Source organism: Mugil cephalus, chromosome 1, assembly GCF_022458985.1.
Source record: "Mugil cephalus isolate CIBA_MC_2020 chromosome 1, CIBA_Mcephalus_1.1, whole genome shotgun sequence".
In the NCBI taxonomy this organism is placed as follows: domain Eukaryota; kingdom Metazoa; phylum Chordata; class Actinopteri; order Mugiliformes; family Mugilidae; genus Mugil; species Mugil cephalus.
Genome location: NC_061770.1, coordinates 19,385,972 through 19,406,160, shown reverse-complemented (window position 1 = coordinate 19,406,160; position 20,189 = coordinate 19,385,972). Strand labels below are relative to the sequence as shown.

The 20,189-nt window shown below is 42.7% G+C and overlaps 1 protein-coding gene across 2 annotated transcripts in view; it reads right to left on the bottom strand.

Annotated features, from left to right (window-relative positions):
* LOC125015125 (TOX high mobility group box family member 2-like) overlaps positions 1–12,527 on the bottom strand; it is a 77,358-nt gene extending 64,831 nt beyond the window's left edge. Inside the window, exon 1 of one of the 2 annotated variants that reach the window (XM_047596795.1) lies at positions 11,222–12,527. In XM_047596795.1, the coding sequence (XP_047452751.1) occupies positions 11,222–11,326 (105 nt within the window). In that variant the 5' untranslated portion in view covers positions 11,327–12,527. The remainder of the gene's footprint in view (positions 1–11,221) is intronic. The other variant, XM_047596803.1, reaches the window with a different exon arrangement.
* Positions 12,528–20,189: the final 7,662 nt, after the last annotated feature.

The window sequence follows — 20,189 nt, the reverse complement described above, 5'->3', positions numbered from 1 at the left end:
CCATTTCTTCTTTTAGAGGTTTACTTGTCCTCAGAAGTCTAAACTGATTTATTTGGATGTTGAAATGCCTGGAATCTAAATCATGACACAAACACTCCCAAGGCTATGTAAACAACCTTTCCAGTTCCAGTCTACAACCATGCTTTCTGAGCAATAACTTGAGTGCCAAGGGCAAAAGCACTTCTCACTTTTGGAATGGTCTCCACTGTCACAGTTACTAAGAGAGGGCACTTGTCAGCTTGTGTAAAAGGGAGTAGGTATCCTCTAAAAGGCTTATTCAGCTTCTACTGTCAATGTACGATCAATTATGTTGCTAATTTTAAGGCACGGTTGCCATTCATTATGTGTAAATTTACAGTGCGGGAAGACAAGAGACATCCTGAGTGGTGTGTAGAATAAACAGAAATGAGGTAACAGAATCAAAACGGAACATCTTGCTTTACTCACTCTTGTTTCTGTGTTCACCGGGGCAATAGCAGTTACAGTAAACAGATAAAAGAGAACACGCTAGCTCACACAAGCACACCCAAGCACACACACACTAACTGCTTCTCATTAAACGGTGTTCCCTCTGGCCCTTATTCCATTAGAAATTAAAACTCAGGACAATTAGTGGCAGATTGGTCTCAGCTCGCTGCGCTACAGTCGCACACTCAAGGCTCCGAGATGACTTAATTACAGGTACATCTGAGCGCAGTGCGACGCTGCAAAGTGAAGACCTGGAGTCGGTGTCAGCCACAACAAGGTTTCACAGATTTAAAAACAGACCCGTACAGCTGAAGACACAAACAAAGTCATCGCAGAGACATCAAGCGTTGGCTGCCAGGAGGAAAAGGCGATAACAGAAACTTTGCTTGTTTTTCATTGTTTTAAGTTGAGTACTCAAAGATTGTAAAGTGCATGCACAATAGATCACTTGTAAGGATACCGAACAGATATGGGATACGAGATTAAAAGTCTTAATTTTTAAATTTTAGTTTGTCCCTTCCTCCAAATGGAGACAAACATCAGATAAAAATCTCTGTACACATCTACGGCATCTCAACCCGAGCTACTATCACCTGTACCGTATATGAATGTAATGCAGCCAAACCTGAATCAAGTATATGAACATTGCCACAGTGAGCTTCCAGGGGCATGCGCCCATAAAGGCATTTTATCAAAATCATGAAGGAACATGGACAACAAACTTATTTTTTATGTGCTTCATCTCTTTGCTTATGACAAGGACACAAAGCACATTTTTCTGTAATTGAACCGATCCTACTTTATGTAACGGCTGACCGTTCTGCCCTTCAAGCTAGAGAGAGAAAGACAGAAAGAGCGATTTGATCGCTCCATGTACTTGCTCTCGTCACGTGACACCATGTCCCATTATATTGGGATGTTGTCATAGGAGGGGAGGAAATGAAATGCTTGAAGCCATGAGGGAAATGTGTGTGTGTGTGCGTGGATGGGAATTAGGGGTGTAAAAGCGAGTGTGTGTTTATGACCCTGTGTGTGTGTGTGGTCCTTGCAGGGTTAAAAATTTGTCTTAAGGGTCTTAAATGTGCAACTTTGGATTTTATTTTTTACTTTTTTGGGTCTCCATTCAGTCATTACATCTATTGGCAAACAATGTCTCGTCTTCATGGATACCGCCTGTATTGAGTTTCATCAACAAAAGAAAACAACTAGCACGACAAAAGTGAAAAATACTAACCACAGATTATGACACGACAAGTGCTACCCTATTACTGTGAAACTGACATCTCAAGCCGGTATTTTTATCACCTCACATAAGCCCACCAATCACTAATAAACCTACCAGCGCACAAACCAACATTTTGATCTTCATGTGAAGATAAGTCTAGATCAAGGGTTTCAAACGTTCAGCAGGTGGCCCGGATGAATTTCTAAACTGCAAAATATTAAGATAAGATAAGACAATGCTTCACTTTATGCCACAGTGAGAAAGCCATTGTCTGCAAAATTTTGTATACAACTTGCACTGATTCCCAATTGGTCCGTTATGGGTTGCCTTGTTTTATTGAGAGTGGTGGACATGACACAACATTGAAACCCAGAACTAAACAGCGGTAATGCACCGAACTTGCAACTTAGGTTGGTCATAAAATGTTTTGCAAAAGGATAGTTCATTAAATGTAAAACATTTTCATAATGCACTTGCATTTCTTTGCACTAAAACAAAGGGAAAAATCTGGAGTTGTTGCTTTTACGTTGCTAGTCTGGGCCCCTTGAGATCAAAGTCCCCGTACTAAAATGTGTCTGACACCACCGCTCGCTTTGGTATGTAGATTATATCAGTATTAGTAGAGATATAGGCAGTTGTCTTCAAAACTTGTGTCATGTTTGTACCAACAAAACCAATGTTTTTCTCTACATGTGCAACCACACAAACAAGCATTACAATTACAGTACTCGTGGTCACCTCAACGGTCGCCATCTTGGCTCTGGACGTGTTCTACACATCGTGTTACATGGAAGTAACATGGAGGTAAAGACTTGATCCTCCTTAACAACTTCACAGCAGCTTTTTAGTTGTCGTCACTTTTTCGTTTGTGGCCCATACCAACAAAACACCTAGATGCAGACTGAGACCAGCAGCCACTGGCAGCTAACTAGCTCTTAAAAGCCTTCTTGTGCGATCAGTGACAATACTACTTGAATACTTTGTATGTAGCTCCATTTTGCATTTTGATACACATTTATGCAAATATAGTCGGTGCCTGATGGTATACGTCTGTAGGTTGAACTTATTTCCTGCATGAGCAATACGAATTCAGGAATATGTCTGAATAAATGGTCCATTGTTAGATCTCCTGTGGCGGCTGTGAAAAGGTTGTGAGGGTTAATGAGTTCAGTGCCACGTGTGTGGGTAACCACACATTACTGAAGTGTTGTTGATTATTTGCGACTGGTGTCTATGACAATATTGTAATGATGTGTGTGCACAGCGATAACACAGTGTACTAATGCACGTTCTTGAGCGATTCATTTTGTGTCTACTGTAGGATGAGGCCTCATGAATCATCAGCGAGATGCAGAGGAGATAAATGAGGACGGTTTCTTTACAGTGGGACTTATTTTCGCTGTTGTGTAAACGTATGTGCAATGGGGATTTTTAGCTCAAACCACAAGGTGTGACAGAAATTCTATGGGAAACCCTGCATAAATTCATGTCAGAGTTGGAGTTAAAACCTGCTTTTCATCCATTCTTCACGATCTGTAAGGTTCCTTGAATCTATGACGGGGGGAAGGCGCAGCCCCGTGAGTTTGCTCTCCAACTCTACCAGATTGCATCATTTTCTACCTGAGATGTATAAACAGTTTAATGAAGCTGCTGTCAAACTCATATGAGTAAGGCCAGTAATTATTTAACTCCGTGTCAAAACATGGTTGCAGTTTTACACATGATAATAGCTTGAGTTTAGATGCGGAGGAAAAGGGAAACGCTTCTCGGTTTTTTAACAATGGAAAAATTGGGGACAATGAGCGATGAAAGACGCTGTTGTTTTTTATAAGTCACTGTGTCAGTTGAGAATTTCCTTTGTGTGCGTCTCTGTGTTCGGGGGACGTTGCATGAATGGGCAGTCAGCAGTTAGGGTTCAAAAGAAAACAGCAGCCTGAGCTCCTGTCTGTGTGAAAACCAAGGCTACGGTGCTCTGTATCAAGTGCCATTGTTTTGGTAATAGTAAACCTGGGGCACTTGCCAGGAGGCATTAGTCATTCATCTAACAAGTTCCACAAAGCAAACCACAAAGTGCTTCACTGTCTACTTCCTCTTATTGAATTCTGAGCACATATGCACATTTCCAAGTATCTCACAGCAAGGTAGAAACTTTTGGATGGCTAGCCAACCTGGAACACGGCTGCCATGTTTGTTTATTCGTGCACTTGCATGACAGGAAGCCGGCTCGTTTGGAAGCACGCAGGTTTTTCTTTTTTTTTTTTTTTTTAAGAGAGTAACGGAGAGAATGTAGAGAGAAAGGCAGGGAGGTGGCGGGTGAAAGGCAGATAGGAGGGGATTAGGGTGGAGTGCAATTATTCAGCAGTCCAGCCATACGACATGATCTCTAATTACCCACAAAGCAATGTGAAACCCAAGCCGCAGATTAGGCTGCATTATCGGGCTTAATAAAACATGACCATCTCTCAGTTTCACTCCTTTTCTCTGCTCTGCTGCCGCAAACACTTGTTTCGGGTGATGACATTTCCAGTGGCTTTGCTAGGAAACTGGCCTGAACGTACAGCAGCAACAGGTGCACCGCAGTAAGAAAGTTCAACAAGGCACGTGCCTTCTCTGGAAACCTGCCATGCACATTAAAGGGTCAATTCAACCAATTTTGGTTTTATGCATCAGGTTTTTAGATATAAATGACAACATTTTGTTCCAATAGCCATGCTTTCCATTATCCAAACTTTTCTCTGTTCCGCTGCTCCAGATTAAAACAATTACGCTTTTTATTCCTTTCACGCGATCACGATCTTTGCACGCACTCAGTGAGGGTCACAAACTTAGGTGCAATGTGGGAAAAAAAAAAAAAAAATGTACAAATTAGCAGTGAAATGCTGCTCACACTTTACTAGTTATAATAATCTGGCAACAGAACATCTGATGTGACAATATTATCCTGACAACAGATACTTACTGCACTTTTAAAAATCCAAACCCATGTTGTAGCTGTTACTTATAAACAAAAAAAAATGGAAATTTCACCACTGCTACAGTGCCAGCAACACACATACACACACACACACACACACACACACACACACACACACACACACACACACACACACACACTAAAACAAGCATGCATGCATACACAAACACATATATAGTTGCTTGGTTCACGTGGGTTGTGCCAGTAAGTGCTGCTGTAGGCTATGGTTTTTCACTACTTTCTACTGTGTTATTAACAATTCTATAAAAAGATCTGCTCAAGTTTCCCTTTCCTGTGTGTTAACAAGCTTACTGGGGCTGCTGTGTTGCTGAAACCCAGCTAAGAGACAAACAAGAGTCCTCAGTAGCATAACACCATTGACCGTATGTCATAATTTCCAAAATCCTACTTTTCTTTCCTCTGTTTGTTTTTCTTAGCGACATCACTCATCGGCGTGGCTCACGGCCAGCTTGAGACTAAATAGGTCGACAACACAAAGAGAGGGCCTCTTTCAGCAGCCTCCCCTCCCTTTTCTCAATCCACAAGTCTCCTTTAACCTCTCCTTTACTAACAACTGTTCTCTTTCCATAACTCTTTTTCATTTGTTTTAGGTAACTCCCATCACTTAAACACTGAAAAATGAAAACTATGTCACTGTCACAGCACTTTCGCTCTGTGCACATTGTAAACGATCACAGAGCTCATCATTAGCTCTCAGAAAAGGAAGAAAGAACCACAGTTTGATTACCTCGGTGGCTCTGTGGGCTCCCACAGTCTGCTGACTGAATTGGACGCAGACGATTACAGCCTTGCACAGGCAATTATATCTGCCTGCTAAATATGTCACACATAATAAACACATGCTCCTGACAGACAGGGGGACAAGAGGAGGCAGTCGGCTGGGGGAAGGAGGAAGGAGAGCAAATTCAGGATCATATGGATTTATCAGCCCTCCTCGAGTGGAGCCCTCTCACAGTCCAAATCAATGCACGTCAGCGAATCCACTGCTCAGATCGTGAGACAAAACATCTGCTGGCGAACGTCGTAACACTCTAACTGACAATTACACCTCCCGCGAATGAGATGAATCCACACAGATAGTCGAAATGTTTGCGTGACTCGAACTTTTCATGGGACTATTCCAGACCCCCAGCGTTCTGCATTGTTTCCACGTTAATCTGAGTTTGGACCGAACTGACCGAACTTTCTTACGGGGGGGCGGGCGCCGTCCCTTCAGACTACAACGCAAACATGGCACTGACACCAGGCCGGCAATATTTGTGTAGGATATTCAGTGAAAACAAGGGAGGGAAAGAGCCTTAAATCCCTGGCAAGGAACTTATATCATGGGCTATAGTGTTTGCACAGGACATACCTCAGGAAGCTGAGACAACTGGGAATGTTTGTCCAGCTTTCAGCCTCCTCCACGCATGCATACAGACGGGACATACGTGCAGCACATACAGCACCGGGCACGCATACAGTACGTGTGTACATACTGCAGAATGCATTCAGAAACCGAAACTGTACGTAGATGCATGCATACAGTAGGCCGAGTATATGTCGTACTAGTAATAGATAGATAGATAGATAGATAGATAGATAGATAGATAGATAGATAGATAGATCACGCCACCATGCGACATTTCCTCAGAGTGTTGGCAGCCATTAACAAACGTAATCAACATTTAACTAAACACCCAGGGGCCTACTCTGCAGCAGGTGCCGCCACTGCCACCGCTGCTGTTTTTCTTTTTTTTTCTTTTTTCTTTCTTCTTCTGCTGTAAGAATAAGAATGCCATCACACTGCCCCATGGGAAGGCCCGGGCTGACTAATGTAAGCACACTACAGTGGGGAGGCTGGTCTTAATTATGGTAACAGACGCTGAGGGGGATGCAGTGGTGCCCACCAACGAGAGAGTAGCTTAGCACCGCCGGGTCCAATAATTAGTACGCGGGCAGCCCCCCCCACCCACTCCCCATCACACACACGTCCGCCGTCACCACACACACATTCATACTGTCACTCTAGGAACATGCATCAAACACAAGTGCCGCATTTAAAGGCCAAACAGAGAGACGCGAGGCATTTAAATAGAGGAAGAGTTATTTTTACGATGCCGCACGTGCGTCTCCGTCCCACATCAGCGTAGCCGTTTGTCTGCGAATAACCATCAGATCTGATCTCCAACCTTATTCGTCTAGAGACGACGGGGACATTATGTGTTTGTTTGCCAAACAGACTTTTCCGACAGTCGCCGAGATTTCGAAAATAAAAACTACAAGGCAAGAAATCTCTGTGCCGTGCGCAGGCTCTGTGACTCAGCCTGTGTCAGAGCCAATTCCAGTTTTATTGAAATGATTTCAAATGGTCGGAATCCCTATTAAAATCGCCTCCGTGTTCCCGGGGCAGGGAGAATATGATTTAGTGGCTGTTTTTTTTTTTTGCTCTGCCCCTGCTCGCTGTGTGTCACTGGCCCTTGCTGTGGTATGCATGGCCTTCCTCTGCACAGGGCTATGAAAGCAATTGTGATTGTGATTCTGTAGTCAGCAAAACGCTTGAATGGCCCCGAGTTAGCATGCACAGGCACACACACACACACACACATTCAGTTTCCTCATACTGGGCCACTGATTACTTCAACCCATTTGACTCTCGCTCATCCTTTGATTCTCGCTTTCTGCCTCTCTGTCACATAGCACGGAGTTTGTCATTAGCTAATAGTGAAAACACCCCTCAGCATGAACATATACTGCCGCCACCGCCGCCGCCGCTGCCAGCATCACGGGGATACGTTAATTTGCCAGCCAATGTTTAAGCAGGTCGAGGTATTAAAAACGAACCCCGCATGAACATGTCGGCCTATTCGCGAGGACGGAAAAACTCACTGAATATCTTAATGCAAAGTAATCAAACCTTTGCACGGCGTACACAAGGCAGTCCTGTAATAAAAAAATAAAATAAGATGGAGATAAGGCATTCAAATGGAGCACATCATTGCCCAGCTTATCAGAGGCAGAGGAGACCACCAACTAACAAAGCCAGCTCTTCAGTCATGCTCTATCTAAGCAGATATCAGTTGTTGGGAGGATATATGAGCTGGGTGGGGCTTGAGTGTATAAACATAGGCCCTACTCTCCCTCTCTCTGTGCACTCTATTGCTATACTGTAGGCTGCACCTCACCCCAGCAGCAGCAGCAGCAGTCAGCACTGTTTGATTAAGGTATTCAAATAAAGGAGCAGACACTGTGTTCCCATTTCACAGAGCAAACTAAAAGTGCTGGACACGCCAGTAGCCACAGCACAATTTCACGTGGACATGATGTGCATATATATATGTGTGTGTGTATACGAGGAGGAGAAGTGTCTGTTCACTATCAATGGTTACAGATATACAGTTCAGAAAATGCAAATGAGTACAGCATATATATTCATATAGGCAACGGACTGTAAGGCAACTGGCAGCTTTCATGTCACCATCCGAGCACAAGTGGTATTATTTTCTGTAATTATGCCTTGGGAGAGCACCACAGTAAAAAAAAAAGGTGGCAGTCACACTCAGTGAAATAAAGTGAGTATTGAAAGTACTGAGGCAGGCATCTTCAGGGTTATTTATAGATCTTTCTGAATCATTTCAACTCAAAGTGCCTTCCATGCTCATTTCACACATCTCCCCTTTCGATGCGTTTTTACTTTTTTTTTTTTATTGTTTTTTACAGGGCAGAATATTTCACCACGACACGGGCACTGAGCACAAACCCATATGGCTAGCAGGGTGAGTCACGGCATCACAAAGGGCAATTCGATCCATGAAGATGTGCTGCCAAATCAGGAGGGAAAAAAAAGTTCCCATTCCCTACTTCCATCTCATGTTTGTCCCAAACTAATGGGTCTTAGAAAGCGATTGGTGGACATGGCAATTATTAACGCAATTAGGTGAAAGAATGAATATGCTCAGAATGACGTGGGATCAAACGCGTGCACACGGACAGTTATGAATGAGACAAGCTGTGGCTCCAGCAGAGCTGAACAGCGTGACAAAGGTTGAAAGCACAACAGCAGCACGTGTTCCCAAACTCGCTAATTACTCAAACGTGGCTCGTGTCCGCGCGCAGCATCCAAAGCGAGTCAACAGGACGTAAAACGGGGGGGTTCTGCAAATACGCAGGCTGCAGAGCTCAAACGTGCTCTCATTTTATCTAATTAAACTTCTGTGTGTGGCTCAAATTAACACAATTAATTTCACTCGCGATAGGAGGAGAAGTGTTTTCTCAAAGCGTAAATTGCTTTTTTTTCTTTCTTTCTTTTTTTTTTTGGAGCAGCCAAAGAAGAATAATGGCGCTGAATCTCATCTGGTGCTTCTTCTTATTCATATTATTTTGAGTCTTTTCCAATAACATTATCCCAGCAGAATACACTCACGCTGAACTGGGAGCCAGCAGATCCACCAGCAAATTCAACTGCAAACGACGCCATCCACATGAATATGCAAAGCAAGCCCTTAAAGACAACAATGCTACGATTGGCCCTTTTGCTTCCTCGTACCTTGGACTCAGCCTGAAACTGGCCATCTGAGGCTGCCAGAGATGATTAGCAGCAGGCAGATCTGATCTGCGGATACATTAGCTACATAACAAATCGGAAGCTTGCTTTATGCCACACTCGGTCTGACAAGCGTTTCGGGGAAGGAACTTGACCTTTGTGCACCGTGTTAACAGGACACCAAGTGATCCCTGCTGCTCCCGGCCTCATTTGCATTGCTACTGAAGCTAGTTAGTGTTACACATGTGATGATGGCAAATTATACCACCCCCTGTGGGGGGTAAAAAAAAAAATCCCAAGTAAAGGGAGAAAGGGGGTTTTCAATAATTCAAATGAACACTTGTCATTTTTGAGGGGTGCCACACTTTTGCGGCAGTGGCAGCGACTGGTTTCACTTTCCCCTCCTCATGAAAGCTCTTTATATCGTTTCATTTTCTCCTGGCTTTGTTTCCAGGATTCACGTGCAGATATCAGCATATTCTTGGGATTATCCGCATGGAGGATGATCCTAATTCATCTGACCTACAAAAAAAGATAGCCCGGGCAGAGAAGACAGTTATACGAGACTGTTTGCGTACCACAGGTGTAAACCTGCCTTATCAGTAAATGTTTTATACAGACCTTATTTCAGTTGTGACCAAATAAAACAGCGCCCCGAGCGTTCTGTCTTTTGCACTTGAGCAAGTTTTGTGCCACAGTGATTATTGGAGGTTTTGTTTTTTTCTTTTTTCTTTCTTTTTAAGAGCTGAAGTGGGAGACGATCTGTTCGGTTGATTACAGGAACGTTCCGTTCAGTTACAGACATTTTCCATTGCCCACACAGTGGAAGGCAAACATCCCCAACTGTCTTTTGCATTATTCAACTCAATGTCACGTCTTTCATCTGATAAAGTCAAAGTACCCTCTTTATCTCATAAGAACTACAGCTGCAGGTCAGCCTCCTGAGCCTGATGATCTGTAGCCTCTCGGCTATGGTGAGTGACAACAACAAACTCCAATTCAGGGACTGCAGATGGCTGGCATGCTGCTAACACTAGTGGAAGCCGTAAGTCTGTTAATTAAACACTTTAAATTTGTTTTCCTCGTATCTCCACGGAGCGTGTTTTGCGTTTGTGGCACTCCTCGGTGCCTTAGGTCTTATATCCTTTTCGTGGCGTGCTTAGTCTACGGCTTTCAGGTTAAAGCATTTCCATTTAGATTGTCCTTAGAACAGCACAACGCTAGTTGTTTTTTTTTTTGTTTGTTTGTTTTTTTGTCAGGAGGGCTCGTTTATTTATTTCGGAAAATGTCAAACTGCAAAATATTCGCATGTTGTTTTCAAATGCCACCTGCGCTCCTTCATCGGAGGCAGTGCAGGTCACAAGCCGAAACCGCGGGGTGTCAAAAGTGAGGGAGAGAAAAGAGTGATACTTGAAGCAAGGCAGACTCTGTGCGTCCTCGCTGCAAAGTAATTAACAGTACATTACTGGCACACATCCATTTAATCGTTGAACTCCCCGCGGAAAACCATGTAAGCTATAAGAAATCATTGAGAGGGAAGATCACGTTGGATCAGAGAGCAGAGTGGGGCAGTATGGATTCTATACAGCCTTTGGTATTTCACATCGGGTGGGACACTTAATGCCAGCTTTGTGCAAAACACGACTGCACAGTCACACCGGCGAAATAATACAATGCCCATGTTTGCAAGAGAGGAGAAAAAAAAAGTTGCAGTAAACATTTCAGACGGAAAGCAGGAAGATTGCAGGATTCAGTTTAAAGCAGCATTTATAGAATTAACTGTCACGTCCCAGAATACATTAGAACCGTGCCATCCTAGTCCAGGTCACTTTACTTGCTGACACTTGACGGCTTTTTGTTGTTGTTGCTTTTTTTTGTTGTTGTTGTTTTTTTAGGAGCGCTACGTGCAAGTGTGTCTAAAACGCGTTCAAAACCCGCGTTTGCATATGCGTGGAGGCTCCAGGCTGTAGGGAGACAGGTGAAAGCGTTTTCTGTGCGGAGTGTTATTTACCTTGTTCGAGTGATAATAGTCCAACGAGCTCAGGCAACTTGGATCAGTCGGTAGAGAGCATGAACCCACATTTGCCGGGGGCGCAGGGTAAAATCTCACGTCCATCTCAGGCTGTGCGAGACTGAAGGCATGAAATCACTTTCAGCGTCTTTGGCTCACTATTGTCTCAGCAAACACAACGCCAAAGCGGGAGAGACAAAAAGAAGTGGGGGAGTTTTACTCGGTACACACTCTTCCCTCACATCCGTTCGCGGCCGAACTTCGGCACCAACTCTGGTGATGCGCAGTCCTCCTCAGAGCCCCGCACCAGGATGCGAAACACTCACTCACTCAAAACGGAGAGAACAAATTCATTGATACGCACGTGTTGGCAAAAGAAAAAAACAAAACAAAAAAAACAAAAACAAAAAACCAAAAAAAAAAAAAAAAAAAAAAAAAAAACAATGCAAACCTCCAACTTAGATCCTGTCTCGTGAGATAGACTCGGACAGAAATGTGCAGCCTCTGTTTTCCCACTGCTCTCAGGACTCCAAACAGGCTTTGTTATGGAGGTGCATATTCTTGCATTGGTTCCAGTACAGAAGTGGATGGACTTCCCTCTGCCATGCGACCTCTGCCGATAATAAACGGGAAAGAGGAACGGAGGGAGAAGGGGGAGGGGAGATTGGTGGCTGCCTTGGCAACCGCTCTCCTTTCTGCAACTGCGCGCTTCTGATTAGCTGGAAATGTAGTAGTGTGCACGGCCGTGCATTATAAAGCGCACTCTGCTTCCATCAGAGCTTCATAAAGGCTTCCATTTGGGTTATTGTGCCAAGGCGGATGGGAGGAGGTTGCACGGAGCCTCTCTATAGTTTCACCATGTTTTTATGTATTTTTTATTTGTCGTGTGGCTGTACAGTCTGCACAGCTCACAGTGCAACTTTGTCATTTGTGACATCAGGCATTTTAAATGCATTAAAAAAAAATACATAAGATGTGCCTCAACCTGTAATTATATAAAACCCAGCAAAGTTATCTGCTGGGAAGACAACTATTTTATTTAATTATTTTGCAGAATATTAACAGGTGTTATGTTGGTTACTCATATCAGTAATCATAAAGGCGCTGGTTGTGTCTCCTGTGTGCTTGTACAGCATTTAAAGTGCGTCAAATGAATTAAAACAAGCACCAAAACTAAAAGCGAAAGGCGCTACGTAGCTGAACAATGCAAAGCAGCTCACTTGAAACGGTGAGCCCTTTCTAAAGTGAGCAGGATGGTGTATTCTCAGGGTGGAATATGTACAAGGAGGTTCAATCTTGGACTGTCGTACAGTTGCAGATGTGTGCGGAGAGAATGTGGGGCTGTGAGGGCTGCCTCTGACAGCTCACTGAATGTGATGGATAGCGCACCCTTGCCCTGTGATGTGCATGCACATTTGATGTCGAAATGGCCTATCCATGGGACCATTGTCTTTCAATCATGTCAAGGCAAAGTACAGAACAGAGCACATTTTCTGCTGCCTGGCGTTATTACTATGCCACAGTTTACAGCACAATCCATATACACAGACTCTCTGCCAGCGCAGAAATGTTCCTCAGTCCCCTGACGCTGCTCCACATAAAGCCACCTAATTTGATCCATTTTTAGTCCGCATCTGCATTAAAATAGTGATAATATAAACCTTTTATCTGTCTTTAATAGTGTTGCGGGCAGGCTTTCATTAGGCAAACCTGGATGTGAATAAAGGGGCATGTAACGCGGAGAAGGGTGCAATTGTTTTCACACAAACCATGACAGCGGCATCTTCCCACCACTGCGGCTCCTATGTTTCCAACCTTGTGAAATTCAAAAAGCTGCTCATTATTTCAACAGGTCTATTATGTGACAGTGCTACCTCTGTGCTTTTCCAGCGCGGGCCTTCACTGGTAGGCACCTCCTGCCACCCTCCCCGGGCCCGGCACACACAGGGTTAACCACATGGCTCGGTGCCATGGCTTCATGGGAATGGAATGTGGAGTGCTGTGTGTGCAGGGCTCCTTTCCCAGCATCCCTCACTGCCCAGGCGCATGCTAATGATCAGTATTATTGAAGCACAATTGATGGGCTAGCAACCAAACAAGAGAAACTAATTACTACTAAGGCTTTATTGTCCTTTAATTACTGAAGCTCTATGGCAATTAGTGCTGCACAAAGACGCAGCCCTACTTTAATCTCAAATAAAAATGCGATGCAGATGAAAAAATTTGGAAGATGAAAGGTAGATAAGATAATTTGGCTTTCAGAGCGTTTCTGCAGAAATGATGCCTGATTTGAGTAAAGCGGGGGACAACAAAAGAACCGCTGAGGGCTGCGCTAATTTAAACCGAAAAATCATCTCAAAACAGATTCAGCGCGTGATATTTCTGTGACCTTGGACGGCTGAATCATAAATGCAAAAGTGAATGTCGAATACCTTTTTGCAAGTTACAGTAAAAAAAAAAAAAAAAAAAAGTAAAAAGAAAAAAAAGGCGGATGTCATTAAATGATGACTTACAAAGTTATGTAGGAAGTTGATAGGAATAGTGACTTTGTAGAGTGGCCTACAATATGTGGTGAGCTTATTTTAAATCCATCTGACTTCCTAAACTAAGCAAACACTTCAAAGCTTGTACGGGAATGTGGAAGTGAAACATGTATGGGATTTATCACGTACGACAAACAGTAGCTTTGAAGATATATACGTGTCTGCGAGAGCCTCTACAGATCTATGTCTGCATTCACAAACAATTAAGAGCAGATTTGCACAATCTACATCCCATTCAGCAGACACCATTCAAGCCTCTCTGTCTACAATCATATATATATATATATATATATATATATATATAGGTAACTGCTGATGAAATTCAATTGCAAGCCATTCAGGCACAATGCAAGTGGATTGCACTGTAATGCTAAAAAGAAAAAAAAATAGACGAGGAGCATTAGAGATATTTCTGATCTGCACCAGATGACAAATAACAATAAAACTAAAATAAAGTAGGAGTAAGTCATATCTAAAGTTACTTAGATATTTTCGATATTCATTTACACCTGCATGACTGAAATAGCAAATAAAAAACGCAACACAAATAGAAACAGAAAGTGAAGTTGTCAGTAAGCCAGATGACACATGGTAGTGTGTCTGTGTTTTTTCTCATTATGTTATATCTGAGACTTGTAATTTAACTACTAAACTGTCGATATGTGGCAGCGCAGAAAACCTCAGGGTCGGAAAAAGTCTCTACGCAGTGCATCGTTAATCCTGTTTCCTGCACTGAGGACTCTTAATCGGCTCATACAAGCAGCACCGCACAAAAGAAGGCAGTTACATGATTTCTTTTTTTTTTTTGTCCGGCCGAACGTTTTATGGGCGAACATGTAAGTGTTATGCATATTCAAAAGACCTTCCAAAATGAATTTAGGAGGAAGTTGAGCCAGACTTCACACGAAGCAAACTTACATGATTCTGAGCAGATGAACTTTCAGATTTCTCCAGTTGCCGACTGCCAGCTGTTAGCTTGAAACTGACATTCACCTCATTTCCAATCAAATACTGTTTTTGTTAGAATTCTTATCTCTGTGTGGGATCATTTTCCGGTCTAAATTAGCTGAGAAAAGTAATGAGATGAATAGTAAATATTCAACTGCATTTACTGTAACTGGGTGGATTACGAAGCACAATGTGACTGTGGCCATTTACAATTTCACAATTAATATGACAAATAAAGGACAATGTGTGTTAGCACCAGACATAAATAACAATGAACGACTTTCTTCGCCCTTACCGACACTTCTCAGAAATGCTGCTCTTGGTGTATAAATGCCACACCCACAGCTGAAAGGAGCGTGCTGTACTTCTACTACTACTCTATCACCCATTTAGCGTCTGGTCTGTTCATGCAAACTACAGTTCATGTATAAGGGCGTCTATACTAAGGTGCATGCAAATCATACCACTATAGTATGTCCAAATTGCTCAGAGGATTCTGCAAACACATAGTTTTATCAGTCTTTCATTTACAATACATGCTGCAGTGTACTGTGTATTCTGTGTTTCCTGTTCACGTTATTAGTATTTGCAAGAGAAAGAGTGATTTCATTTTGGAATTTTACTACGGCATTGTCGAGGTGCGTCCATCGCCATCAGCAATGTGCATCAGCGAGGCCTGTTTCTTCCTAGTCACACCTCCACCGGAGTGTTGCTCCCTGACCTGTCCTGCAGTAACAGGCTGCACTGTAAATAACAGCCAACCTCCAGTTAAATTCATCTCAGGGCTAAGGGATAAATGTCAAAGTCTGTTCATTCACTGAGAATCAATATTCATTAATTGAGAATCACTTTATGAAATGTCAGAGGACTTGTTTCGCTGCTCCTCTTCAAGAAAAAGACAGTATTAAAAAGAAGAAGAAAAAAAAAGAAGGACTTGCTCGGAGCGCAGTGATTCCGCATCGCTCAGTCACCTTAGGAGCAAGCGCCGAGTCCCCGCTCCCTGACCTTTGACCCGTTTGCCAGGTCGCACTGACCCTGCTCATTTCAGCGGGGCATGGGAAACCGCAGCGTGTCCCGAGTGTGTCAACAATCTGTTCCAAGAGCACAAGCAGCAGTTAAGATAATGTGCTCCGCATTGTTCATTTACCAGAGGACAAAAGAATGAGTTGTAATTTTCCATCCGTGGTGAATGCCATTTTAAACACGTAGTAGTGCATCATGAAACATGAGCCAATCTTGTCTCTCTCTCTCTTTTTTTTTAGCATTTCCATGAGACTAGACATTGTGTCGTTGTGTCCGGTGTGCAGCTCTGCAGACAGAGGGGGGGTCATGACCTAGTTTCCCCAGGGGTCAGCTCCCATACTCTTGTTGCTGGACCTTAAGCCTCTCAAATCTGTAACACTAAAGGATTAAGCCAATGTGTGTGTTTTTCTCCCCCCTTGATTTGCTCTATACAAGAAAAATGCTGACTCCCTAGCAGAAGTCAGATACAGTAGACACTACAGTACGCCTGGAAATCCAAACTAGCAGCGGGGGGAAGGAAGAAAAAAAAAGTGAAAAAAAGCTGGGATATTATTTGACTGACATCATGTCCTCATTGTGTCATCCACTTTGCAAATCACCCTGAAGCATAATTAAGGAAAATCACCACAGGGCTTACATGCATTGACTCTTGATTTGGTGAAAGAGACGTGTATACCTTTCCCCTCCGCATGAAGGGCTGCAGGAAGACAGAGAAGCTCAGTGAGAAAGAGAGCAGACTTGTCAGTCTGACCACGTTTCATTTAGCACTTCATTTCAAGGAAATTCAAGAGACTCTTCTAATTGCCTATAACATTTCAGCTCTCATTTGGAGGAAGAATGTGTTGCAGACTGCTGGAGCTTACCTCAGTGTTTTTTTTTCTTTCTTTTTCATATAATTAAAAAGGCCAACATTTGCACACGGTGATAATGTCAAGTGAGCTAAAGTTAAAATTTATAACATTGTTTGTGTAAAAACATTGTGCAGGGGAGATTTTTATTTATTTATTTTTTGATTGTCGGTGATTTGCACAACAAGTCAGTGGCATTTGCCCGTGATTTCTCCTCCATTTTGGACACACTTTATCAGATGCGTACGGCCGAGTGCGTGTTTTGTGCGCTTGTAGCGAAACAGGAGCTATTCTTATTTCTACTCAATGAGGCACATGGCATCATTTGCCAGAGAAAATTGTTTGTCATTCAAGCAGAGGAATTGTGAGTCATTCCTATAGAAAAAAATTCAAGCATCCAATCATGGCCCCTTTCAGATGAGCAATTAGGATTCTTTTTGAGTAGCTCAAATTACAGATGTGTTTTTTTTCTTCTTTTACCGAGTGGGGGAAAAAAGGAAAGAGAAAAGAAGAAAAAAAAGCTTTTTTTTTTTTTTTAAATGTGACCTAACAGCTAAAACAGCCAATGAATACATTTTATGTTTCAGTGACTGCACTTTTTGGATTTTATTTGCTTATAAGCCAAAATTTTATCATCACACGATCATTTTTCATTCAGGATCTTAGCGCTAGGGTGTTGTCATCAACTGGTGCTAACATCCTCTGCTTATGCAGATCAGATGATACAATACTAGGGTTATTTCATTTAAAAACACCTATTTTGTTTTGTCCCTCTGTTGAAGTCGGGGTATGCAGATTCTATGTCATTTCTAACATGCGTAGTGGTGAGCCAATCCTTTTGCTTCTCATATTCAATTCTCTGATTAAATCAAGCACACTTGACCTGTATCTGGGCTGATGGAGGGCGACTGCGCTGGCCTCCATCCAGGTGGCTCCAAATGGCTTCTATGGTCTCAAATCTGCACATGAATTCTGAAATTTTGTCTACATCCAAACATTTGGGAAACTAAAGGGATACTCACTCTAAAATAGTCAATTTCTACTTGTCTCACCAAGACTAGCATGCAGCTGCCTTGTTGGAAGCATAGACTGTACATAAATATGGACAACGCATCCCCAATTTCTTGGATTTGCCAAAATGACGCTATTTTCCTGGGGATATGAGCAACGCCATCTTACGAGTTTGGAACCAGAGTGTGTGTAGTGTGGCCCGAGAGTGGAGCCACGCAACTTGTAGTCAACATGATGTCACATCCTGTTTCTAAAGTGTAAAATACTACAAATACAATGAAACTTATCAGAAAATGGACACTTGAACATGTATCAGTATAACATTAAATTACTAAAATGACAGAAACCATCCTTGAAAAAAAGTGTATTTGATGTGTACTTTAGAGTTTTAGTCTCATCCACTAACATGGAGGTGGCAGAGCTTATGATCTATTCTGCAGCCAGACACCAGGGGGAGCTCTACTTGCTTTGGCTTTCCTTTTGAGGAGCTGTTCTGTCGTCCATATTTATACTGTCTATGGTTAAAACAGGTAATGTCTGCCTAGTGAGCTAATATTAGTGAGCTAGACTCTCTATAAATTGACAACAGATCGACTCAATCCACAAACTGTGGCGTTCTAATGGCGTGCGCGCATTTGTATGCAGGCATTAAAATGTTTCTTATGATCAACACAACTGTACAAGTGATGCGGCCACCACCACATAGCAACCTGCCAAAAAAACATACAGCATTTGTAATTTAATCTAAACCCTGTAATATGAGACTAAAATAGTCACTTATTATGAAAGGGCAAATGTTCTTTGTAAGGGGGAAAAAAAGTATATAGGAAAGTTTGAATGAAAGAGATCTTTGTCCAACAGGCAGCATTTAAAGAGAGAATTTCTTATTTTAGACAATCCAAGGTTATGCACATAATGCCTTCTCACCTTGGCTTTATCAAGGGACAGTAATATAATAGTCACACTTCACAGGTTGATTCATGTGTCTGTGATTACAACAGAAATGTGCTCTCTGGTCAAATTCCTCTAAGAATCTCTCTGCTCGTGACATATATATATCGAAGACATTTTTGCAGTTTTACTGAGCATCTGTATCCTTGTACAATACTTCAGCTCTAACAGGTTTCAGTGCAGTGCAGCGGTGCACTATATATCTACCAGCAAGCCAGCCCAGACGCTATATTTCCCCTCTGTGTTGTTTTCTTGTTAATCCCCTCCTTACCTCTTTGCTGGCATTAAACACCTCATTTGAAAGAAATGCTTATGCAATTTTGACCTATTGTGCAAAGGGTGCCTGGAGGGAGGCCCGAGTGCCCTATGATGTATAAGCACACTCAGTAATGACAGTTTGGACCTCTGTCAGCCTGGTAAGAGCGGCACTGTTGCACAATGGAAAGCCAGATGGAGAAAATAGTTTCTCAGCGGATCCCCTGACTATCGGAGATTAGAGATTTATTGACGCTACCTTGCAACAGGATGGAGATTTTCTTCCACGGGCAGAGACAGCTGAGCCGAAAGTACATGCACTGTATGGTCTCTGTGTGGGACATGACTGGCCGCATGAATAAAATATGGCCGTTGAACATGCTGTTCAACACTCGCGGAACAACAATATCCTTTTAAGAGTAATTTCACTTAGGCTGTGTGTCCTCGCCAGCCTCACCCCTTCATTCTTCCTATTTTTTTTTTTTTTTTTTTTTTTTTTGCAGACACAAACAAACACACACACACACCCAGACTCATATTTTCAAGGGATAGAGGATGCTACATTGCCATTACCAGTGAACACAGAGGCTAGGAGGAGAGAGAGAGAGAAGAAAGAGGGAGGGAGGGGGGGAGGGAGGATGGGATAAAATCCATCAGATTTGATGGCATGGTGATGTAGATAATGTTTTCTCTTTTTAGCTCAGCTCACAGAAAAGAAGGCAGAACACAACCACTTTCGCTGCCTCACACTCTCCCTGTTTTGAATGAAAGGGAGCACAATGTACCGAGTTTGCGCGTTGAACATGCCTCTTTGTGCACAAACACCGTGCCCTCTTACCTATCAGAATGATTGCCACACCATTATGTGATTTAATGGTAAAACACACATACTCTTAATCCGGCTACACTCCGCTTTGGCAGAGGAGCTGGGCTTATACACGACGGGAAGGGGTGGAGGGGGGGACAAAAAAACAGAAAACAGAAAGAACATGATTATCCAGTTTCTCATCTGTTTGCACAAATAGGAAAGAAAACCCCTCAAAAACTGCTCAACGCTACGGTAATTTGCCACGGAGAAACATTGGAAAACAAATGTGTTCAGGAAATGTAGATGGGTTTTTAAGGTCTGAAAGCCACAGCTGCTTGGCAAGCAGGAGCTGGCTCCTTTTGTCTTTTATCTTCTTCTGTAATGTGCACAGGTGCTGCTTAATTCAATTGGAGAACGTTGCCATGGTTTTACATTAATATATTTCCATGTTACCATTACGACTGTTGTCATGGAGATGATAGGACCTATTTGAACTGAAAGCAGTGATGGTTTTATGGGGGTACTGCTCTCTCCTCTCTCTCCTTTTCTCTTTCTCTCTTTCATTTGGTTGCTCCATGTCA